Genomic DNA, 26161 nt, shown 5'->3' with positions numbered 1-26161 from the left:
CAATGTGTGGCTCTCTGGAATATGACTTAACTAATGTCTCTAATCTAGAAAAATACCTTACTAAAATCAGATTTTACTTTATGAACAACAACAAAAAATATTTCCGTGTAAAGTATTTAGATTAACTCTTCTAATAAAAATATTAATGTGAACTGGGTAAGGTGGTGCATGCCTTTAAATATAGTAGAGCAGGCAGTTCTCTGTGAGCCAACTGGGTCTGCAGACTGAGTTCTACACCCCAGCCAATGCTCCCCAGTAAGATCTCATCTCATATACATACAGTGATAGACATTTGAAAATAGCTATTTCTGTCAGATTAATGTGTAATAACTTACAGTTTCTCTATTACTACAACAGAATTATATCCAAGTTTACATATGCTTTCCAGAAGGGCAGGGGCATGTGCTACATACATCTACTCCAGCTTTAAAGTAATCTGTACTCATATGCAGAACACTGGGAAGGGAAATTAGTGGAGGAGAAAAGAGAGGAACTGGAAGGGAGGGAATAGAGGAATAGATTTAATCAAAACACATTATACACAGTATGAAATTCACTTGTGTTTAGTTCTACATATGTTCTTTACTGATATTTCTGAACAAAAGCATGTTCTTTTCATAAAGTGGCTTGGTCGAGTCTTTCCCATAAAGAAGAAACAAATGACTAATAATCCTAAGATATTACTCTCTTCCCCCATAAGCTGTTATATTAAACATTATTTAGAGAGCGATGGAAGTACTAGAATGTATTGTATATACCATATATGCTGAGAGAGATGTTAGTTTCCACAAAACCCTCCAAACTGTCAGCCAATTCCTCAACTGTTAATTTATGGATCAGAGATATATTATTGGATCAAATAGTATTTTTATTGTCACCATAATGATAAGTGCTGAATTGAAAAGAGAATCCTATATCTAACCTGTTCAATGACTGGAAGTTCTCCAATGTTCAAATAACTGTGATGTGAATACATGCCTTAAGGAGAAAATGCAAACAACAAAACTAAATCTTCAAACGTGTGTTAATATCTTGCGTGAACACAATATGCTTCCATAGTTCACTTTGACAATAGATATGTTTTATAAAACTTTGTAGTTTCAACTAAGCTGCCCCATAAGTTCAGTGAGCCTCTTCGGAAGTCAGACATCAAACAATAAATTTCAAGAACAAACGGGAACAAAAGATCTCAACATTGGTCCGTTGCCATGAGATGGTATAATTTAATTTTCTTAAGTCTTACATCTCACAGATGGGAAAGAGGGCATATAGGAGATGTATTCGCAACAACACAAGATTCCTCGGGATCCTAATGCATTGTGATACATCTTATAAAACAGTGCACATATTTGAAATCATTTTTATAAGTTCTCAAACCACCTCCCTTTAAGAACTAAGTTTCTACTGTAATCGAGAGTAATAGTCAATAGGTAGCACCAACTTCTTTTTAAATGCAATTAGAGGCCAAGATGAAAAGTAAAAGCATGCAATTCACTACAAAGGGTTTTTAATGAACATATGTGTTATGAAATTTTCTAGCAAATGAACAATGTTCTTCCAATGCACCACCCTTTATTATCTCTCAAGAACAACTGGCTTTTTAATAGATAATAGCCTTGGCTAGGCCTTATAAAATTCTAGTTTTATTACAATTGTCCATGAATGCATCTTATAGATCATCTGTAAAGCCTATCAGATAACTAATGTACTGCTTTTGCTTGCCAAATGTTGTATTTTTTCCCGACAAACTCTTTACCTAAAGTAAATAATGCATTCATTCCGATGGGAACCTTCAAAAGTGCCGGTGCCAAGTAAGACCCTCTTTCAAACCCATGATGCTTCAGTACGGCAGAAAAACAACTGATGATTGAGATGAGAATTATTACTTTAAGATGACGCTAACGTGTGTGATTGTATGGCAAATGGGTCTTTAAAGCTCTGCTGAATACATTACCTAATTAGCTTATTATAGAATGAAGATATAACCCATAAAATTGACTTGAGATTGTTATATCATTCTGTACTTTCTGTTTCAGAAAGCAATGCTGCTCTCGAAAAGAGCACCGAGCTGCTTACCTGACACTGTACAGGCACTTTTCTCCATAGCTGAATTTAAAGGGCTGCTCTTGACTGCAGGCAGACCCGAGTTCTGAACATGGGCTGTGGGGTTCTTTCTTGATTTTCAGTGGTAGGCCATGAAAAGCCACTAAAAACAGAACAAAAATATCCATATAAAGATTCAATTCAATTAGGAATTAAGTCTATTAGTTTGTTTTATTCTCTTATTTAAAGTATCGTTAACATTTCATAGTAACTTATGCTTGTAAGAACAATAAAATTTGGTAATCCATGAGGCTGAAAGGATTCTGGAAATGTTCTGTGCTCTCCACACCCCCCTTTCTGCTTATAGCGTGTAACAAAATGCAAGCCTGAAATGTTTTTCTGCTAAAGTAAATCAAATCAGTAGTAATTTGCTTTGCTGATATTAACAATTCTAGAAGCTCAGTTTTCAGAAAAGAAGTTTTGAAAACATGTCATAAAGATTTCCAATGACTAAAACAGAGAAAGAAATGCAACTGTGAGTCAAGGCTGGAGTACAGCTTTAGGTGTTATTCAGTAGTAATGCTTCAGTAGCAACGATTTCATAGCTCATGACAAAGAACTTCTAGGTGTAGGTCCAAAGGAAAGCCTGCAGTAAGGAGAAGTCCCGACATCTTTGAGGCCGATAGTTATTTTTCAACAGAAACTGAACTACCTTCCAATCTATTTACCAAAACTATGAAGATAAAATATGATATATGAAACTGTAATAAAAATTATTCTGTATCAAATGGTGTTCTCCTTGTTCATATAATTTAGTGTGTAGCTGTGTTTAAAGCATAGTTACAGTTCATGTACATTCATTTGTGCTTAATTTAATATAGATTATGTCATAAAATATACACTACAGGAAATCTATATACATATATTCACATAAATGTGCTTATTTTATGACTAAAAAACCAACTAATAAATTTCACTGTGTTTTTAAAAGTCTGATGATCACTCAAGGGCTCACTATATTCTCTTTAGATTTATTTCACTATTAAATGTCCATGATAAACATTCTGATCCATGCAAAAGAAAACCACAAAAGCATTCACAGTGTCCACTAAGAAAACTTTCTCCTCCTGTATACATGTGATACATATGTGTACACTCTTTCAGTAATTTGTAGAATAACAAACATGTATGTTGCAACATATTTATTGGTATTGTTGGCAAAACTTCTTAATTATTTTCTAGCTCTGTGAACATAGACAACAAAATACATGTACTAAATCTCTAGCACCTTGAATTAAAACCTAGGTTTACATTTTATTAAATCAATTTGCCTCAGAGAAGAAACTTAAAGATCTGGGAACTCAGATTTAATTTCCATGAATAAAAATTTGTGAAGACCTAAGATGCTATATTTCTATATTTTTGGTACAAAGGGTATGAAAAGATTAATAAAATACAACTTGCAAACTACACTTAAACCAAAAGAAAAAAAGCAAATTAAGCTTTACTAAAATTAAAACTGTCTCTTTAATTGTAACATTAGAAGAACGAAGGAGAAGCCTAAATTCCACGATGCTTGCAAGAGAAAGATCTGCTAAATAATTCTTATTTAACATAGAAGGAATTGTTGTATAGCAATACAAATGACCAACTGGAATGGCAAAAGACTTGGCCAAGTGGTTCTTAAAAGAAAATACCCTAATAGCAAGATAGAGTGGATAACAAAATAAGTGAAAATGTAATCAAATTTTGCTCATCAGGAAATTGCCAATAAAAGCACAAATTATCACCAAATACTCATTAGAAAAACTAAAATGTAAGATCTGACGATATTGATACTGAAGAAAAAATAATTGGAACTCTCATTTATGCTGCTAAGAGGATGGGTTGGTATAAGCATCTCCAAAAAGGGTGTGGCTACCTGCTAAGGTACAACATGAATGTGCCTTATGATCTAGTAATTACACTAATATGTATTCTCATGTATGTGTGCATGCATATATGAGAAAGGAGTGCATATGTTCCCCAAAAGACGTATGTAGAAATGTTTGTGAAAGTTTATTCATGAAAAGAAAACTAAAAATGTTTTAAATATTCATTGGTGGAGGTAAATCAGTAAAGCATGGCATCTGCAAGCACAGAACATTCAGAAATAGCAGGGAATAAAGTACCTTCCAACGGGTCCACAAACACAGATGCTCTCACAGCTATGGAGGTAAGCCCTGCAATTTCCAAAACAAAGCTAACTGGGAGTGTAAAGCTTTCCTTCTGTGTTAAGTATGTGGTTTTGTTCGGAGGCTCAGTTAAATTAAGTCTCTAAGTTAAGCTGTAACTTCATGGCTAGCATCACATTTACACAAAGGGGAGATGTGGACAAGAGATGTGGACTCTAGAGACCATCCCATGAAGCTGAGGGAAGAAGACATCAAGGTTGAGGATTCTGCAAACCAAGATTGACAAGAAAGTGACAGAGACTGGGGGAAGAACTGTGGAGCAGATCCTCTCTTATTCCTCAGAACCCTGTTCACATCTTCACATGGCTCTGTAACCTCTGAAAATTAAGACAAACCATACCTGCTTTTAAGCCACCCAGGACGTGACACTTCGTTATTGTAGCCCGATCAAATTAATGCCCCATTCCCAGTAATTTTTGTCACCAAGCTGGCTGTGTAATGATTTTATGTTACAGAAATTTCTAGAGGATTATCATAACTGGACAAATGCTGCCTCCAATGTGAGGCTTGGCAGCAACAATGTACATTGTATTCAAGTAGATCAGCACTTGAAAAATCCATCCAGGTGCCAACACCTGTAGGCTCTTCATCTTGTAGATCTCCAGCTCTAGCAGTGGGGGGCTTTGGCTATCTTTACAGCTTCAGTCTATGCATGTGGGGCTGTTAATCACCATGGGCCAGGGGTTCATTTTGTCTTTACTAGTCAGAAGCCAAATGACTAACCGGACAGAACTAAGATGCCCAGGAATTTTTGTTTGGTTGTTTTTTTTTGTTTGTTTTGTTTTTTCAGGTTTGTTGTTGTGGTTGTTTAATTTCTGCAGGTGAGGAATAAAACTTAAAGCCAAACTGAAGCCTTCAATTATCAGCACAAGAACATGAGGTTTCTCTTATTTTCCTCATTTTAGCTTGCTTGATTACTGGGGACCCTACCTATGACTTCATGTATACAACTTTTTTTTAAATTTCCATTTGCATGGGAGATGTAGAGACTCCTGGTAGAGAGGGCTGAGCTGGAAGCTGGCTAGGTATATTTCATCATAGGACTTGAGGCTTTGCGGCTGCTAATAGGAGGTTTTTCCAGATCATTGGCACCAGCGCAAGAGAAAGCAGCACATTCATTTCGTGCAATTTGCTGTACCTTCCCACATGGAGTTGGTGCATGTAAAAGGCTGTTAAGTACTAAATTATTCCTTATCAAATCACCATCATCTGGAGTCATGATCAACACTAATTAAATTACTTTCGCTGAACACGGCTCCAGCCTGCTGCAGAGGCTGCTTACATTCCGCTTGCAGTGCCATCGTCCCTGGGTCTGGAACACAGACCTGCAGGCATCGGCATTGTTTGTAGTTTAATTAAAGTGAATCTTTCCTTTTTCAAGTGAATTAAATCAAGTGAGTTAGCCTCTTCATTTCATTGACAAAGAAATGATGTTTCCAAATGATACTTTATTCCTGACTTCATAGAGTTCGAATCATTGATCTATGTATGAAATTCACAGTTCACCCTAGGCATTCCTCAAAGAGGGTTCCTGTGCAAACCTTGAAGACCCACAGTTCTAGGAATCAACTCTTCTAGGGAGAGGCAGCAAGAACACTTGAGATGTGCCTTGCATTCTGTGCTTTGATGGAAGCTTGACCTTTGAAACCATGTCTTAAGTCTGACTAATGATGACTGAGTTTGTCTAGTGGTTAAATTTAAGAGTTCCAAAATACTGGGACTTAAAAATATACACTTCCAAAAAAAATTTAACCACTTCTTAACCCGAGAGTTTACTCTCGGTATTCATTGTTAAGTGACTGGTAATTTAGTGATTGTTCTCATTTTAGAACTGTGAACTGTGAGACATGCATACTTCCTTTTATTTTCTACCTACATCTTAGAAAGAGAAACAGTTCAGTCAAAACACTACAGAAGTACCGAGACACCCTTGGCTTTCCAAGAGCACGGATGCTACTTTAAAAGCACATCTTTGATTGTGCAAAAACACAATATAAAGTAACATGTAGGTAGAGAGAATGTATTAAATTCTCTCAGGAGAATACTTTCATAATCATGACAATAAGGCATTCCCTGTAACCTTCTGCTGAGAACAGACCATGTTTGTTATAGCTATCCACTAAACCCTCATCCACAAATAGATGGAGTTTCTGTGTATGGTTCTGTTTAGAACTCTAATGGGAAACGGCAACCATGTTTGAAAGTAACTCAAATTTACATGATATTTTATGATCTTCAAAGAACCACCACAGCTTCTACTAGGACTATTCCAGTTTGGTAGCTTTTGTTGCTGCTGTGGTTTTAAGGTTGGACTTGACTGTCAATCAAATGCTCAGATGTTGAAGTGTTGGTGCCCAGTTTGAGGCATTGTGGTGAAGAGAGGGACCCTTTAGGAGGTAAGACATAGTGGAAGGTTGTTGGAGTAAACTTCGAGACACCGGTGCCTCTTTTTCTTCCTAGATTAAGAAGGTTGGGGATTTAGCTCAGTGGTAGAGCACTTGCCTAGCAAGTGCAAGGCCCTGGGTTTGATCCTCAGCTCTGAAAAAAAAAAAAAAAAAAAAAAAAAAGAAGTCTCTGTGGCATGATACATTGTGTACTGCAGATAAAAGAAGCATAGCCCCGCCACCTCAAATCTCCAAAGCCATTAGCCAAAATAAATCTTTCTACTTTTTGTTTTATTGGGTATTTAGTCACAGAAATAGCAAGCTAACATAGTCATAAAGAAGTGTAAGCATGCTGTCTTGGTAAAGATCTAAGACTATATTATAGCAGGTTAAGACTTAGTTTTGGGCTGGAGAGATGACTCAGTGTTTAAGAGGACCTCTTGCTCCTGCAGAGGACCTTGGTTTGATTCCCATCACCTACAAGGTGGTTCATGACCATTTGTAGCTCTAGTTCCAGTGGATCTGATGTCCTCTTCTGACGCTCCCAGGCACCAAGCATATACGTTCACAGACATGCATGGAGGCAAAACATCCACACATAAAGCACACATAGTTTAAAAATTGAAGTATTATTACATGCCTATAATCCCAGCACTGGGAGTGGAAGCAAAAGGATCAGATGTTTAAGGTCTAAAGGCCAGCCTGGGCTACAAGAGACCGTGCTTTAAAAATTTATAACAAATAAACAATTGTTTTAAAGAACCTTGGGATTTGGGTGGCAATAAAATTCAAATTTGTTTGTACTTGCACTTATAATGTTTCTTGTTGACGAGCACACTCCACCATTATCTAGAATCACATCAGGTATCGCTGAGCCTTTCCTTCCTTAGGTAATTTCTGTATCTCCTGGGCCCCAGGTGCAACGGTAGGTGCTGAGAGCGAGAAAGCAACAGGGAACTATGGAGTGAGTGCAGGTGCTGGACAAGATGACTTCATACCGCCAAGTGCACATATGGGGCTAACCAGAGTTTTATTTAGATTTCTAAAAAATATTTCCTCTAGTGAAGATCTTAGGCTGTTCTATATTCCTTCTGTTTGATTAATTCATGTGTGTGTGATACACACAGCTGTATGCATGACCTTCCTAATAGATTCTTGGCACTTGTATCTAAATGCAGAAACTTCTCAGAGCATTTGTGTTTGTTTTAGGCATTCTGCCTTCTTTCAATTTATTCCTGAGACCAAAGACATTTAAATTTCACACTGCTCATATGACACCAAAGCCACGATGGTGCTCTCTCACCCTGCAAACTTTCCCTACCCTAGGATAACCAAAACGTCACAAATGACACGCAAGTCTCTTTCTAGACACGGATAGAAAATGTAAATAAGCAGTAAGTGGGCTTGGCTTTGACCTTTCCCTTTTTTTTAATCCCTTAATTCTTCTAAGAGTAAAACAGAAGAGTAATTTCTATGAATATAAAACAATTACCTTAGGAGAAAAAACATTTATTTTTAGTTCTTCTCAAAAGAGAACCTGGTCTTTGAAACAAATCTACAATTCTCTCTTTTTTTTTTTTTTTTTGGTTTTTCAAGACAGGGTTTCTCTGTGTAGCCTGCCTGTCCTGGAACTCACTCTGTAGACCAGGCTGGCCTCCATTCACAGAGATCCACCTGCCTCTGCCTCCCGAGTGCTGGGATTAAAGGCCTGCGCCCCCACTGCCTGGCCAAATCTACAATTTTCAAGGGCTATAAGCCAGGACTGCAGCTTCCTCACAAGACTCTCCTCACCCTGGTACTTAGACTTCTGGCCTATTAAGAAAATAAAACCAAAAAAAAGTATGATGTTTAGGATAGTCTACTATATGATACTTGAAGACTTCTTAAATGAAAGGCTGTGGTCACCTACAACTTACAACCTGATGTCATAAATGCATTTCTAATACAGCTCTTTCCCATCCTATTCATTGGTGGACAGTCTGTCTAGTTTGAGCCATGTGGCTAACTTGAGTCGTCATGACCAGCGGATCTGAGAAGCCTAAACCTTGACGCTCTGACTCTTTCCAGAGAACAGCTTGCTGACCCTTGCTTGAGATCGGGATCTATAGTGACAAGGGAGATAGCAACCATGGGAAGCTGGCAGCGTGATGTGTGCTCACATCCACTGCTACCCTAGTCCACAAGGTCTCTGGAATCTGTTAACACTTTGTGTGGCCTCTCAGAATCAATTCACTGCGCTATACACACAAGCTGGTGAAAAATGGCACCCAAATGAGACTAAAACGCTACAAATTTATGAGGCATGAGGAATTTCAGAGCACTTACTTAGACCAGGGGGACATATAACATGCAGAATTTTGTACACCTGTCTAGAAAATATAACTGAAAAAGTCAAAAGAAAAACAAATCATGTTGTAGACATCAAAGTGCTTATGGAAAAAAATTACTTGGCTATGGAAGTGGTTTGGAGGAGGGAAAACCTTTGTAGAAGGTGAAAAAATAAATGGTATACATAAATTAGATTATTTAAGACCAGATACAAGTACCCCATGAAAAATGCATGCAGCCTTTTACACAAATATATGTAGTTAGGAGTACACTCATAGATGAAACATTCACTTTAAGTTGGTATCACTTCAAGTTCAGGTGATAAATGGATGGCAATGACCTCAATTAGTGTTCCGTTAAATTTCAGAAGCAAAGGGGAAGGCTTACACAAGTAAGGACAATAATGTCATATGTTCTGTAAATACACCTTGCAAAGCAGAGAAGCTCAGAGCGTCCTTGAGCTCCATCTGAGCCTCTCAAAAGATTCTTTCTCAGTGCATTTACCTCTTCAGGCTCTCCCTGCCCTACAGCACACACACACACACACACACACACACACACACACACACACACACACACACACACACACCCTGACATCCATTACTAAAGAGCCTAATCTGAGCTATCAGCAGAGTGCCTTTATGGGGCCATTAAACCATTTCTCTTGTTTACAGTGCCTGAAGAAAGATATGAATTATGTCTGTGACAAAACAAGTGATAACATTTCTAAACTGCTATCAAAATGCAAACTGAAACACATTTAAGGGCAGGAACCCTGATCTGAGCTTTCATGATTTTCCATTGTTTGCAGCATCTGGAAATACATTCACCTATAATATCTCTGAGACAGAAATTCGGGCCATTGCACGGCAACATGATATCCATTTCTTTCCTAAATAAGATTCTTTAAACAGTTATAAAATGACACAAAAATTTTAAGGGGATATTGCTGGTTCACAGAAATCCACTGTGTAGCGGGCCCCTCGACGTTTTAACAACTTAAAAGATGTTTAGTCATCGTGAGAAATAACCATTGTTTTCTGAACCTCAGAATTTTTAAATTCAAGGTGATGTTACATATGTTCAAAGTGTTGAGACTGAGACAGTGTTGGTTTAATCTTCAGAACCCTCTGAATACAAGAACACTATGAAGAAGATTCTGAGAGAACAGAAGGGTCAGCTCGGGGCACAGCCGACACCTGCTGTCAGCAGGAAATCTGGGTGGAGTCATACATTTCCTAGGAGAGGGATCTAAGCCTTCAGTGACTCCTATCAGCAGCAGTGAGTGTGCTCTCTGCCGCACAGGTTTCTGAATAATTCCCGAACAAAGAAGAGATCACACGTGACAAGGTCCTGGAGGTAACGGTGACCCTAGAACTCACACCCCCATCCAGCATCACTTGTCCACAGACTGAGGACCTGAAGGCAAAGCTGAACTAGAAACCCAGAATCCTCACAGTCTGCAGAATGGACCTCTTGGTGGAGCTTGACCTCCGGGGGCAGCTCTTCCTCAAAAGTAGACTCACTAATGCAACTTTCTATACATTGCAAAGCACCATTACAGTACCATAACAGAACACAATGGGAATGTATTCTGAGTTTAAATGTGTTACCCCTCACCTCAGAAAATGGTGGGCATGCAAAGTGGACTTCTCTCACTTGACTAAAATGACTTTTCCTACCAGCTCTGATGATCTCAATCAGTCGCCAACTTTTCATTGGTTTCAACTACATCTGGTTACTTGTGATAAATTTAACATATCAGATTCAAATTATTTTTATGCTTTAAAAGTTCAAAATTAAGAATTCTCCAGAAAGGAATAATAACAACAGAACTATGTCACTCGTGGTGGTCAACATCCCACCATGAAATACAGGTCAGTAGTTGACTAAGCCATATCAGCTGATCCCTTCTGCCAAGACCTGGGTTTTTATGTTTGACACACTCTCTTCTGCTCCCATCCCAGTCTCCAGCAACATCTGCATTTAGTTCACTTCACCTACTTATCTGCTAGGCATATGAGTACCTTGTCCCTTATATAACACGTAGTCATTGTGTGTCCACATGCTGGCATGTATGTTCATACTCACTTTCTATCTATCTATCTATCTATCTATCTATCTATCTATCTATCTACCTATCTATATTTTTACCTGTCATACACACACACACACACACACACACACACACACACACACACACACACACCAGCCCTAACCATAAATATTATGTTAATGGCTCATACCTGTCAGGCCTTCCTCAGGCAGCAAGGAGAAGTAGCAGACTTACTGCTGAGCAGACATAAGAGAAAAAATGGCAAAGATCTGATACAAGACTTCAGGGCATATGTTTCTCTGGGGCCATATTACGAACATGGGCACTGGACTCTGCCCCAGGTGTTTTGCACTGTGGAAATAATAGTAACTCACATTTGCAATGAACCTTAATAACTATAAAAAAGTAAAATCAGGTACTAATACTGTATTTAAGCAAGGAAGGTACATAATGCACATGAGAAAGCTGCGCAGGCAATATGGTTGACATTTTAAAGCACTCACTGTTTTCAAAGGTGTTTTAAATCTCTTTTAAATTAGATTACATGGACCACCTACTTTCTGGTTGATATGGGAAAGTAAGATGTTATTATACTAATAAAACAAAAAGCCATATCAAAAACAGAAAGGTATTTTCCTAATTTTAAAAGCATCATTAATTGAAAAATAAAGAGACTGAATACACAATGTGTTGATTCACTCCTCTAAGTTTATAGCCCAGACTTCATATAATGGCTGTTCAGCTCAGTAGTACTAAATGATCCTCACCTTCCCAGGCTAATTGCCAGCAAGAGTACCCTGGGAGGAACAGGTTCTTCTATCTGGAAAAGGGTAGGAACATGGAAAGGAAGTTCTAATGGAGGAATGATCCAAATCGAAACACTTTTGCATTTTGCACTGGCTTTGAGTCAGATCTCCCCACCCCTACTGGTCCAGTAGGTGGAAAGCAGCACGACACTGGTTTTTGGAAACCAGTTCTGTGCCGTGAGCCCAAACACACAGCACTCCACATCCAACTGGCAGAGCAAACCCAACAAGATGCAGCTATTTGAGAAACAGATCTAATCAATCGAAATGAAGTTCCCAAATGAGAAAAGCCATCCAAATCCACCTCCCTAGAGCTTCCTGCTTAATGAAGTCCTAACCCCGACTTTTCTGAACCCAGAAAGTACTCGTCTATTGAATCCGCCCCACTGGGCTTTAAAAAAGATACTCTTGAAGACCTGCAAAATCCCCAAAAGAAAGATGACTTCTATGCATCCTCATCTGTAGTTCCTTTCAAATGATAGGTAGCAGGTATCTGGGAATGACTAGGAAGTAAGTTATTATTCTTAGCTGGGCATAGCCTGGAAGATTCAAATACTTCCTGGTGTCTCTCCGTCCTGCATGAAGAATCTCTGAAGATTGTTATAGCACATGGGCCTGTGTATCCAGACATGAGGGGTGCTCTGGCCTCACCACTGTACAATCATGAAAACCACCTCCTTTCACAAGGAACCCGGCACTCCAACCTCCTCCAGCCTCTAGAGCAAATCTTAGGGTGCTACCCTCAGTAGGTAATGAGGACAGTTTTCGAACAAATAGCTTGATAAAAGGGTGTAAATCTGTTCTTCAAAATACCCTGCTATAAAAAAAGGAAGGAAGGAAGGAAAAGAGTAAAGAAAGTAGATAATACACAAAAGAAAACACTAAATGCAAATGATAACATCAAAATTGTATTGCTTAAAAGTGACAAGTGATTAATGTGACCTTCAATTTTCCCTTTTAATTAACTCATGAACACAGAAAATCTAACCTAAAATTTCACAGTAATTACTTTAACTATGGGCCATAGTAATATGCAAAACAAAATTAAGATAATATTACATTACTCCAAAAGCCTGCCAAATCCTAACATGCCTGTCCCTGCGGAATAGATAGCAAACAACAGTTCTTGGGGCTTGTAAGTTTTACTCACAAAAAACATGCAGTCAGGCTGAGCAAAATGGCTCGCTTGTAAAGGCGCCTACCACCAAGCCTGAGGATCTGAGTTCAATCCCCAAGACTCACACAGAGAAGAGAACTCCCATAGGCTGTCCTCTGACATCCATATGCATGCAGTGGCATGGGTACACACACACACACACACACACACACACACACACACACACACACACATTCACACAAATGAATAAATATGCATCAAAAATGTTTACAAGCAGCCAGTATTTTTCTGAAGGAGAACATAAGCTATTTTTCAGTATTAAATGCACTGACGGAAGGTAGGAAACAAACGCATGTTTAAGTGAATTCACTCACTGAAGGCTTCAGAAGCAGAGCAGTACGACTATAATTTTAGAAGTCATCTCACACACATTAGCATGATTTGGACAAGGCTTCAAATAAACCCAGGAATAAGAGGCAGGGTCTATGGCTCAGGGAGGGGGAGGTGAGTGGGACGGGGGAGAGCCTGACATTCCTTTCTATAATGTACAACATACGCAAGTCTAACAAACTTTTATTATTCTCTTACTTTAGATATTTTTTTGCACTGACTGTTTTCATATGTACCTCCTCCAAATGATCTTTTGGTTACTTGGTAACTCATTACTACTTGTATAATTCTACTTCTTTGTAAGCTACTGAATCCTTGTCTTTGATTAATAAGTTCACATGCCTTTCTTTTCATCTGTGTGGGGGGAAAATAAAGCCTGCAATTTGCATAGTCTTAAATTGACCATTTTAGCACCAAAATGATCTGTGGAGTAAGTACGGAGCAGAGCTCCTGGGGCTGCAGCACACCTGCAGCATTTCTGTGTGACCCAACAAAGGACATGATTGACATCAATTCAAACATTAGTCACTCGGCTCCTTGTTCAAAAAGACCCCAACAGTAGACAATCAAAGCTGAAAACATGTTCTCAATACCAGAGCTAAGAAAGTTTGCCCGGAAAAAAGAAAGCCAGCTGGCTAGAGCCCAAAAAAAAATACCTTTCAGTAAATACCAATAAAACTTCACTGGCTGCCAAAATAACAAAGACACAGTGATCACGAAGGAAACCTGGCGATCTCCCTGACAAGAAACACCTTCTTCAGAAATGACCTGTCACCCGGCCACATTACAGCTGTTAATTCTGACTCAGGTAAATACTCTGAGTGCATTTTATTTAAAATAACTATTAACTTAACACAACATACGTGTAATTTATATACTAAAATAAATTTGAGAAAGGTCCTTCACAATGTCTCGTAACAGGTGGCTGAGATGGCTGAGCAGGTACAGGTGCCCTCCACCCGGGCTGGTGGTCTCAGTTCTGTAGAGGACTCATGTAGTGAGAGAACTGACTCCCACAAGCTGTCTTCTGACAGCCTCCACACATGTGTGAGGCATGCACATGCGCACACATTAAATAATAGATACATAATAAGAATGAATAAAATAAAAGGCTTTGTAATGTTTAAGTCACTGTTGCGTGAGGGTGTGTATGTCACCACTCTTATAGAAATGCTTTTACACGAAGCATTTACTACCTCAAAACATTTTTCTGTAACGCTATCAGACTGAGAACTGCCTAAAGGGGCAGGAGAGATGGCTTAGCATTTAAAAGCACTGGCTGCCCTCGGAGAGGACCTGAGTTTGGTTCCCAGCACCCAGATGGTGCTCACAACTGTCTGTAACTTCAATTCTGGGGGTTCTGATACCCCACTTTTGGTCTCTACAGATACCAAACGTGTGGAACATAAACATACATGCAGGCAAAACATTCATACACATTAAATAAAATAAATCTTAAAAAAAATGAACAATCCGGGCAGGTGGTTCTCCTCCATGCTCTCGCGCCTGCCGGAAGCTGAAGAAGCAGGACTTAGTTAGTGTCTGAGGCCAACACGGCTATGTAGCAAGAACAGGTCTCAAACACACAGCTAGAGAACAGCCTCACAAAAAAAACGAACTGTGAGACAGGTAAGAGAGTAGAGCTGGGAGGACCACATTCTTTAGTCAAGCAGTTCCCCCATTTCATCGTTTTTAATCATCAACAGTAACATCTACTGCACAAGAGTGACACCAAAATGACAAGTCCAGCCTATGCAACTGAAACAGGAAGCAAAGGAATCCAACACAATGACAAAGGAAACCCAACAATAAAGACTTTGATAGGCTTCGCCATAACCACTACATCAGCACTGCTACATCAGCACTGGACAGACACTTACATAAGAATCTGACTTTGCAAGCATTGTAAGAACAAACTGTAAACAATCAGCAAACACAGGGCTCACATTTCCATAGCTAAAGGACATATTAGACTCCAAGAAAACTGATACTGAAATAGATAATTCCAGAACACTGCTACATTTTTGTAAACAGTTTTTGCAATTGCTTTGACATATTCACTCTTTTTACTTGTTTTTTTCTGCAAGAACAAATCTCTCACTTTAAAGTGGAATCCAGCTGAGAGTTAAAATCACAAAGGTACCAGGTCATGTTACAGTATTTCAAGAGGGATTTAAGAGAGAACTCTCATCCACCTTCACAATCTTGAGAATGAGTATTTACTTAGAAGCACTCTAGTCATGGATATTTAGCTTATTAAAGCAGATTTCAGTACCTTACAGCAATATAACAAGACATTTACACAAAATTATGATTATATTTGACTTAGATGATATGATCTTGTGTAACAGTTGGAGTACCTGGAATTTATAACCAATAGTTACCCATATACTAATTATTGCCTATGCTTATGACCTATGAAATGTTCTTAATTTTTGCTCTGCTTATAGAATCAGAGTCCTCTACAAAATATATAGAAAATTACTTTTAGAATTGTATTATACTTGACTGATGTCAATTCTCAGAGGCCAGTTCAAAGGACTCTTATCCCTTCTGTTCTGCTCTAGGGCCTTCCTGACACAATACCCACAAGTCTCCCGTGGCTGCAGTAGAGGGCTACTCCACATAGTGAGCGCCATTAGGAACGGAGCCAGATCCAAGGGGAACAGAGGCGCGTCACCTGCCACTCAGTTAACTACACAGCAAAAGTGTCATGGCAACACTCCAATGTTTTTTTTTTTTTTTTTTTTTTTTTTTACTTTGACTTGCTAACTGCAAAGCAGAATAAATTAAATTACAGCATTAGACACAAACTGTGGAGCATAGAGCATAGCAATGTAGCCACGGTGTCCAGGAACTATCCGAAATGGAAAACACAAAGCAAGATTTTCTGTTATTCGGTGATATAGGGGCACTAACTGGAAAATAACTTCTACAAAAAACTTTATTTTCCCAAAATGTTCACTCATAAAAATATTTCTTACTAGCAGCTTCTGAATTTCCAAATGCAATAATGTGTTTGTTATTAGATAAGGCCTAAGTAACATATCTAAACATTGAAGTATTCTAATGTTTAGCTGCCTTCTTTAAAACTTTCAAAATTATATTCATTGCTATGTCAACCTTCTTAACTTAACTTTAGTCTTTTGAGACTCTTACATGCTAGATTAGACAATATAATGACTAGTGTAGGTCATGACTATGGGCATATCATTTTCCTATAAATTAGTGATCAAACAGAGTGACAACTATCCTTTTTGTTTACCAACACAACATGATATAGGAGATTGTGGACAGAATGGCTTTTCCTCCCTACATTTCCCTTTTGGTTTTCCCCCCAAATCATCACCCCAGTCTTTTGCTGTCTCCAGATGTAAGGGGCCATTAGGTGCATAAAATGCTAGAGCCAGCTGACAGATTCAGAAGCTTATACTAGCACTTAAAGGGGTGTGTGTGTGTGTGTGTGTGTGTGTGTGTGTGTGTGTGTGTGTGTGTGATACAGTCCTTTTTATAATTGATAATTCCAAGAAACTAAAAAATATGAAGACAAGAGAGCACTCTGCTCTGCTTCCAAATGTGTAAATAAAAAAGGATAGAAAAAAGATAAGCTTTGAAAAAGCACATGGATACCAGCTGCAAAACAATCATAGGATTCCAAATAAAATAGGCTGTTTTGCATTCTCCTCCTGGCCCTTTTGAAGTAAGTAGAGCTTTGTAAATTGAAGGTGTACATAGGATGGGCCCACTTCTCCTCTCCCCTTACTATACAAGCATGAGTTTTAGCCAGTGCATACTTTTTTGAACTATCACATCAGATGCCAAAATAAATTATAAAATTCCCAAAGTATATTCGTTATTTAATATGTATTTTTAGAAATATGGTTAATTGAGTACAAATGTGCTGATATGCTAAAATACACTTGAAAGAAAATCTTTGGTTTTATTGTTGCTCTTTTTCAATACTGTGATTAGCTCACTTCATCCTGAGAAATTTCCAGGTTCACTTGTCCATCAAATAAATTCCAAATGCATCTGATGTAGTTTTGCTAGTCCACAGAATTTTACTTATTCCCACCTATGAATCTTATACCTGCCTTTCCCCCTCATCTAACACCCTTCTCTCTATTCAGACACTGCGTCTATCCTCTCTGAAACGCAGGAAACATACTTGCCTATCAGCAGTGCTAACACCTGGTCTTCATCTACCCCGAAGACCTTCCCTTTATTACAAAATGAGTGGCTAGCACAAACATATTGAAAATTCTCTGCCAAGAGGCCTGTCACTATTTAGCTATCTTAATCTACTTCTGTCAGTATTTAGCACCACTTGACCAAACTGCTTTGCTTTAGAAATCTCTAATGGGCATTGATTAAGAGTAATTCTCAGTCGGGTGGTGGTGGCACACACCTTTAATCCCAGCACTTGGGAGGCAGAGTCAGGCAGATCTCTGTGAGTTCGAGGCCAGCCTGGTCTACAGAGGGAGTTCCAGGAAAGGTGCAAAGCTACACAGAGAAATCCTGTCTCAAAAAAAAAAAAAAAAGAAAAAAAAAAAAGAATAATTCTCCAGGAAGATCTACCTATAGCTGGTCATGGTTACCCACACTTAACTTCTCTCTAACATAATTTTATCCCTCAAAAAAAATCAACATAAAACAGGACATGGTAGTTTCTACTAAATTAGGTTGTTGTGAAAAATCAGATGCCTTAAGATACATAGAGTGCTTAGAAGAAGACCCAACACCCAGTGAGCCTTAAGCAAGAGCTATTAGTGTCCAGCAAGTACAAACATAATGGGTAGGTAATCCCTAGGTTCATGTCATTTCTAATTGCCTATAAACCTGCTTTATAGTTGAAGAGCATGCTTCAATTTCTTCATGAGGCTTTCCAATGTGTATTGATGTCTTGAATAGGAAGAAACAAAAAACAACAAAGTAGAGAACTTAGGTTGTATACCAGCAACCTGTCGTTGGGTTTTATTGTGAATATCATAGTAGTTGTAGTAATAATAAAAAAGTTATCCTCGTTCCATCCTTCCTGTCCTCACCCTTTGGAAGATGCAGAGATGGGAGCAATGGAACACTGTTTAGTGACACACTGAGATCATAGTAGTAGAGGTGGCATAATGGCTTAGCTTGCTCCCAAGTCTGAAAAACTGAGTTCAGTCTCTATAACCAACATAATAGAGAGAAAGAACTGACTCTCACAACTCCCTCTGAACCCCATTTGTGAGTCATGGCACACCGGTACATGTACCCATACACACAAACAGACAAAATAAAAAGAAAGAAGTAAAGGGGGAATTGAGCCTGACTTGCTGGACTTCATTGTTCTCTGAACTTAACCCACCCTACTGTTATTTAAATATTTTGAACAAGCCTCTATTCTTTCTTCAAGCTTCTCTAAATGCTTTCTGAAGGCAAGAATCAAGATTTTTTATGTAAAAACTATTTCTCATATAAATGAATAACTGGTATTCTAATCATGCAAGTAAAACCAATAACTTCAAATTGACTTAAAAATGGTGAGTTCTTGAGGAAACGATTTTGTTGTTGTTACTGTTGCTATTACTCCATTGGCAACCATGAAGATAATAAAGAAAACACTTAGAACACTGTGCTCAGACAACACTGCAGCACAGACAGAGAACAGGGTCTTTCTTAAATTCGGAATTTACTTGCTGTTAGAGCTGTAGTACTTGCTCCATTTCACGGGTAGTGGAGCTGATCTCTAATAAGAATTACACCAGCCTAGGAAGGTATGCTACTCACATGTATACCAGGAATGACATCAGAAAATAGTCTTTGATTGCCACAGCAATCAAACACAATCACCTCACATTTTTTTTCAACTGTACTATTGGCATCACTACCTAATTCTTCATTGTTATGAATGTATCTTATGAAATTCTCTGACCTTCAAAATAATTCATGTTGAATATCTATATAGATACTGGTATCGTCAAATTTCCACAGAGTTTTTCCAGACTAGGTGCTAAAATCCTGACAAAACGCAGCACCGTCACTCCTCCTATTCACCCAACTACTTTCACCTTTTATTTAGAAAACTGGAAAGAAGTGGTAAGTCCAGGGCTAATTTTGGATCTGTGCATGCTGCACTGACAGGTGTGTCGCTCTTTCTAAGCTCGTAGCTGTTTCGAGATCCTCCTTCGAGGCTAAATAGTCCTTGAATGCTAGCTTTTCCATTTGGCAGGCAGGAAAACTAGCGTGCACTCTTAAACATATTCAGCATGCAAACGCCAATTGTCGGAACTTCAAATCTAAGTTGCTTTCTTTCCGGTGATTGGTGATCCTCCCTAAGGCTGTTAAGAGCCATCACTGATACTCATCATCTAGTCCTGTTGAAGCAAGTGACTCTTCAGCAGCTGGAAAGTATCTATTTTACAAGGGTGATCTTTGGCCACCCACAATGTCAGCAGCCAATTGCTTTTAAGTGTCTTTCATGGAGGCTGCATGTAAAGTGCAATACCACCTAAAGGAATAGTACCCCAGCAAAGGTCCTGTGGATTTTTTATTATTTAAATAGAGATGATCATAAAATTAACACCCTTCTGATGTAGTTCTCGTCTTGATTATTACTGTTTAACTGGTAAAAACGTTTTTCTTCAGGTTGAGTGAATGCTATAATTATTATGCATTGCATTGAAAAGGTTGCATCTTAATTGAAAAATTAACACTTTTTTCCCTCAATGAATACGTCAACTTCAAAATCAACAAAAACACTGAAGATGTGGGCAGTTTTACTAGACCCACAAATCAGTATGTCCTTGATCAACCAGAATTCTTAATCTGAAACATAAAAAGCTAGCAAATCCTATAACTGTCTGTATCACAAGAACCAGAATGGTCTAGCTGAACTTTCTATTTATCCATTCCCATGATCAATGAGTGTGTCAGCTGGTCTGAAACAATATTTCTGAGTTTCTTCTCAGGGTCACTTAACAGTAACTTAATAAGACCTGAGTTACTTAGTGTGATCAACCAAAAGGGCCACTCACTGTTCTGGCAACCATTTTACAGTATTTGCAGGTGTGGCCTAAAGACTATGAGTTGTACATGCCAGTCCTGAGGACATGGACAAGCAAACAAAATATATAGTGCAAAGTGATAAGTTGATCGCAATGAACTCACTTAATAATATGAATAGTAAGTTCGAGATAGTTCACACACTATATTTTTATGCAAGATAAAAGTTTAGATGGTGTTTGTTTTCTATGTCCCAAACTTGGATAGATTTCATATAAACACATGCAATGTTACAGAAACACACAAATATATTCTCATGTTATATCTGGGCCACTCATCATATGGTAGTACCTAGTCCTTTTTAATGCATGAGATAACTAAGTCACAATGATCTTAAGTTACTTGTACCAGGTCACATATATTCAACAATGGAGATTTAAACACAGATGTCCAGGGACAGGACACTGCATTCTGATTCCTAGGTGGGAAAACCATGACGATTATAGTACATGGTTCCAGTGTCTACAGCATCAACCCTACATGTAGCAGAAAAAGAACTTTTAAAAGCAGTTTCATGTAAAATATGATAACAAATGTGGCATTCAATTAATTTTAGCAAATATTAGCAAACGTGTTGTCCTAATTATACATTGCCCAAAGATCAACAGTGTCCAAACTAGAACTCTGAATTCTCTTTGGGGAGCATCATTATTTTATTGAGCAAACACTCAGGCTTCCTGAGGCTGCAGTTGTGTATACACAGGACTTAACCACATTTCTCCAATTCAAAGCCCATGAACAGAGATTTTCATAGATTAATAAGGAACTCAGGATGCTGTCTACTCCACCCTTGCTTTCTATGAATGCATTATTTTGTCCATTCGGGAGGAATTAGAAGGATCCTATAAATAAGAAAATGCATTTCTTGTTTTCTGTTTCCTTTACTGCATTTTATGAGCATGTAAATGTATGCATGCATACACGCATGTATCAGAAACACTTACTTACATACATCCTGCTCACATAAACAGTAACAACAACTCAGTGAATGCCAAGCTAGCAATTTACAGAAAAGAAAATGCTCTAAAGTGAGTCTTGATGCTGCCCTACATGAGACTCGGAGAGCAAGTGAACTAGTGTGAGTCTTGACAAGAATGCCTGCCTACCGAAGTCACGTTGCTAAGTCAATCAGGTGTGAAATGTAAAAAGGGTCCTCAAACTCTAGATGGCAAGCACATGCCGAGGATCAGTGCTAACTACACGTATAGGACTTAGTTCCTAGCACCTAGCTCAATGCCTGGCACTGTGAAGGGACATCTGCCTAAGTTGTTTCTCTTTCCACAGAAGCCACAGTACAGATGTAATTAAAAGGACAAACTGAATTTGGTGAAAATAAAAATGATAAAGCTTATTAAAATCCATGTTCATTTAACTATATAATTCATATGAATAAAACCGTATTTACAAGGTTTGTAATCACAAGAGGCTTAGAAGATACTACAATACTATACTTAAACACACACAAAAAAATGTTACTATCCTTCCATATGTATGTGAAGGTTTTTTCTTCTCTCTCTCTCTCTCTATCTCTCTCTCTCTCTCTCTCTCCCTCCTCCTCCTCCTCCTCCTCCTCCTCCTCCTCCTCCTTTTCCTCCTCTTGCTCTACACACACACACACAGGCACACACAGACATACACACATAGACACACACTTATATGTGGAAAGAGTTGCTGATGATTAAGATTTAACACAAAACAAGAGATGTGAGTGTAATTTTATGTTACACACAAGAAGAGGCATTTATATATGGGTTTGTATATGTTATACATATGCATAAATTCATGCCCAACTTCTAAATACAAATCCTGTGATAGGCCTATACATTCCACAAGAACTCTCTTATCCTTCTGAAATTGCCATCTAAAAGCCCAGGACCTAAATTTGCACTTTGATCAATGGATATCTTCATCACAAAATGGCACAACTGAAGCTTATTGATTAACTGATAACCTTCTAATGTACCAGCCTTTAATCTGCAATAAAACAGTGAATGAAAGCAGGGCTTTCAGAAAGGAAAACACTGTTTGATTATCCTGGAAGAAAACACAATAGGAGAAATCTAAGACTGGCAGAAACATCCAGAAAAAAAAACAGAGCAATGTCCTCCAGTTATGTGGCTGTCTCAGCAGGCCTATGACAACTGCATCACCTGACAGTCTGGCCCTGTGCCAAGGAATGGAAAGTCAAATCCAATCAACAGAGTAAGGCTGTTGTGTCCATGAGGACACAACCTCAACCAGCGATGAAAGTTCACTCCACAGCGTGACCACCCTTTCAAAGGGAAAGCGAACACCGTGCAGTCACAGTCAATGCTGTCCATACATCTTCCTGAAAGGGGTCACTGGAAGGGAGGCCTGTGGTCTTCACAGTGTTTGACAGAACCTTGGCTGGCAAGTCTGCAGCTAGAGGAAACTCTCAAAACAGCCTCTTAAGCTTCAGCACTAAATGTCAGTGTTGAAAAGTTTAGTGAAAAATGTGGAGAAAAGTGGATGCTTCTAATCTGAATTTATCTAGAACCTAAAATGGGTTAATAGGTCTTGATCACAGCTAATGTAAATACTCTAAATAACAGTTAACTAAGACTATATATATATATATATATATATATATATATATATATTATAATTGAAATAGACAAAAAAAAGCTGGGCATAGCAATAAACTGCATTGATTCATCTTTTCATCTATTTTACTTTTGTACTTACAAGGCAGTAGAATATAAAAATAATTTTTAAACAAGAAAATGTGCACTATCATATTCCAATATTACAAACAGACAATTTTGATTAAAAAAAAGTTTTACATTTTTTTTTATTTTCTATTTCCCCAGAACATAACTAAGGGCATGCAATCTTCTTTTAAAAACCAGAGAGACCCCAAGAACTCTTTTGGACCTCAGTATTTCATCTTTAAACTTCAAATGTTGACATCATTAACTTGTAATATCATTTGAAACCAAAGCTCTGGGCTCCAGCGAAAGTTGATTTACTAGACACTGGAACTCACGTGTGCTCCAGTCCTCCCAGCAGGCTTGCTGATTTTTCTTTCCCTTCCTTCTCTCTCCCCTTCTCTCTCCCTTAGTTCTTGTTTTGGATTCTGTTGCTTCTTTGCTTCTGATTCAAGGTCTTGCCATGAAACCCAGACTACTCTTGAACTCGTGGTTCTCCTGCCTCAGTTTCCACAGTACTGGGCTCACAAGCTGGTGCCCTCTAGCATTCCCTTCAATGCCTCTGCTGCTGTGGCTGCTACCTCCAAGGCCCACACAGACCTCTTTAAATTCAGAAACCAACACCTCTGCATTAGTAGCATGCAAGTACATTGTACTTTCAAAAACATCCTTTACATTTTGAATAAACAAGAAAAACAATCTTCAAGACAGTGAAAGCTAAGCACAGCTTCCCAGATGACAGCTGAAGTTTGCAAACACCAAGCTTACCATCTTGTTTACACAACTAAATCAAATGAGTTCCCAGGGTATCTTTCCAGGGCCTATCACCTGCTAGAAGATTTCTTCGGCCTTACCTACGTCTCTTTTAATTCTTCAGATCTTCATGAAAAAAATTTTCAAAACAATCAATGCTCTGTACGAGCAATCTTTGTTAATGATAAATGTCTTGGTGTGTGTGTGTGTGTGTGTGTGTGTGTGTGTGTGTGTGTTTTGCCAGGACTCCAGCTCAAGGACTCATGCATGTTACTCTCCCATTCAGCAATTTTCATAGCCTTCGCCATGTATGTTTTGTTTTGTTTGGTTCTCAAAGTAGAAGTAGTTTTGACATTTGTAGGTAGTTTAAGGATTGGTTATCCAAGAAGGAAGATTAACACAAACTAAGCAACTGGGAGCTGAGAGCCAAGCTGCATGACGTCATTCATCCCATACTTTACTCATTTGGTGATGTTATACTTTCTTAATTTTTCTTTAAATAAAACAAGAACAATATCAAATAAATTCTCAGTATCACTACTAAAGAGAGATTATTTGGAAATGTATTTCAAGATAGAAGTATAAATTAATACTTATTAGAGGGCTCTAATCTGTTAACTAGGGTCTAGTTCTACTGTTGCATACATGCAGTCTCCATAATTCCTCATAGGAAAATGAAACAGAAAACTAAAGCAGATATTTACATTAGATTTCTGACAATTAAAGTCACCTATGCTTGAATGTTTAAAAAAGAAAAATTCTAACTACCCAAGACTTTAGTCATTCAACCAATCGATACACAGTGAAGACCTAGAGCGTGTGATTCAGACAAAGATGGAAGGGACATAACCCATCCACTAAAAGCCAATCAAAAGAGGAGTCAAATCAGGATGTAGATGAACACATACTGACACAGAGAAGCTACTACGTCTAAGACATTGAAGAATAAGTGCTATCCAAAATGGATCAAAAAGCACAACTATAGACTCAAGCATAGAGAACAGAATTCTGTACTCAGCAATAATGAACATTGAAATTGTGAATTTTAATTAACATTAGCTCAGATGTAGCTCAGAGGTAACACATTTGCCAAGCACACAGCATGCACAAGGTCCCAGTCTGATCTCCAGCTCTGAAGCACAAAACAAAACAAACCCAAAGTAAAAAGCCAGAAACTACAAGTTACAGTGTATAATCTTTAAAAATCCACAGGATAGTTATTGGTGTAACACAAAGAGGTTGGATTACAAACACTGAGCTGTTGGCTGGGAGACCCAGGGATTACTCCTTTGTGCAAGATACACTTTGTAGAAATAAATGTAAAATTAAAGAGACATGACTTAGCCACTCTTTTTCTGCATACAGTAATAGATCCAAATTAAAATACACAATAATTACTATGCATAGACAGTTCCCCTCATACAATTTAACATAAATGGGAATGGGGAGGATCCACATTTATCTACAAGATGGAATAAGATCAGACATGCTACCATTGCAGAGATGTTTGATCTGGTTGTTCACCGCGTACCAGGCACAAAACAGGGCTTCAAATCATATTTGCTGAATAAATAAGCTTGCAATCTTATAAACCTATGGTATATCATGTACTCAATACAAGTAAGACTAAAGCGTGAGCTCAGTTGGTAGACTACTTGTCGCAGATTCCAAAGCATACCCAAATCTCGCAAAAAGAAGTAAACTGGACATACTGGTGTGTGCTTTTAATGCCAGAATTAGCATTTGCCAGACGAAGGTAACAAGACCAGAAGATCAAGGTCATCCTCAGCTCATAACAAATTTAAAGCAAGACTGGCTGCACGACACTCTGTCTAACAAGGAATTTAAGAATTGTTTCACTATTAAAATATATTATTCATACTTTAAAGTCACAGGTTGACATACTCTGAATACAGGCTGCACTTGTAAGAACACAATTATCTCAATATTACTAGCAGAAATATAGGCATAGATTCCGGTCTGTAGTTCAGTGTGTGACCATTCGCCTACCATGCACAAGACCCCAAGTTCAATCCTCAGTAAAATAACAACAACAAAATATAAATACAAAATCCCCCTGAAAAGCAGGAGATAAGGAAGAAGGAATCATAATTCAAAACTTTTCTACAGGATCCAAAATCATTTGTATCACAATTGAAAAGTGTAATTGGGGTTGGGGATTTAGCTCAGTGGTAGAGCGCTTGCCTAGCAAGCACAAGGCCCTGGGTTCGATCCTCAGCTCAAAAAAAAAAAAGAAAGAAAGAAAGAAAAGTGTAATTGTAGGCAACTGTAAAATACATGTTTTTAAATGGCCTGATATATCACCTACAGCAAAAG

The 26161-nt window shown here is 38.2% G+C and overlaps 1 protein-coding gene across 5 annotated transcripts in view; it reads right to left on the bottom strand.

Annotated features, from left to right (window-relative positions):
* The window catches only part of Etv1 (ETS variant transcription factor 1), an 86551-nt gene that overhangs the window by 36376 nt on the left and 24014 nt on the right, over nucleotides 1-26161 (bottom strand). For 4 of the 5 annotated variants that reach the window (XM_059279395.1, XM_059279398.1, XM_059279396.1 and 1 more), the window contains one exon: nucleotides 2077-2206. In XM_059279395.1, the coding sequence (XP_059135378.1) occupies nucleotides 2077-2206 (130 nt within the window). Of the gene's footprint in view, nucleotides 1-2076; nucleotides 2207-11235; nucleotides 11350-26161 lie in introns of those variants that run through there. The other variant, XM_059279400.1, reaches the window with a different exon arrangement.

The sequence above is a fragment of the Peromyscus eremicus genome, chromosome 14 (genome assembly GCF_949786415.1).
Source record: "Peromyscus eremicus chromosome 14, PerEre_H2_v1, whole genome shotgun sequence".
NCBI classification, from domain to species: Eukaryota; Metazoa; Chordata; class Mammalia; order Rodentia; family Cricetidae; genus Peromyscus; species Peromyscus eremicus.
Note: the sequence above shows the minus strand (reverse complement) of the source record. Positions and strands in the feature narration are given on the sequence as shown.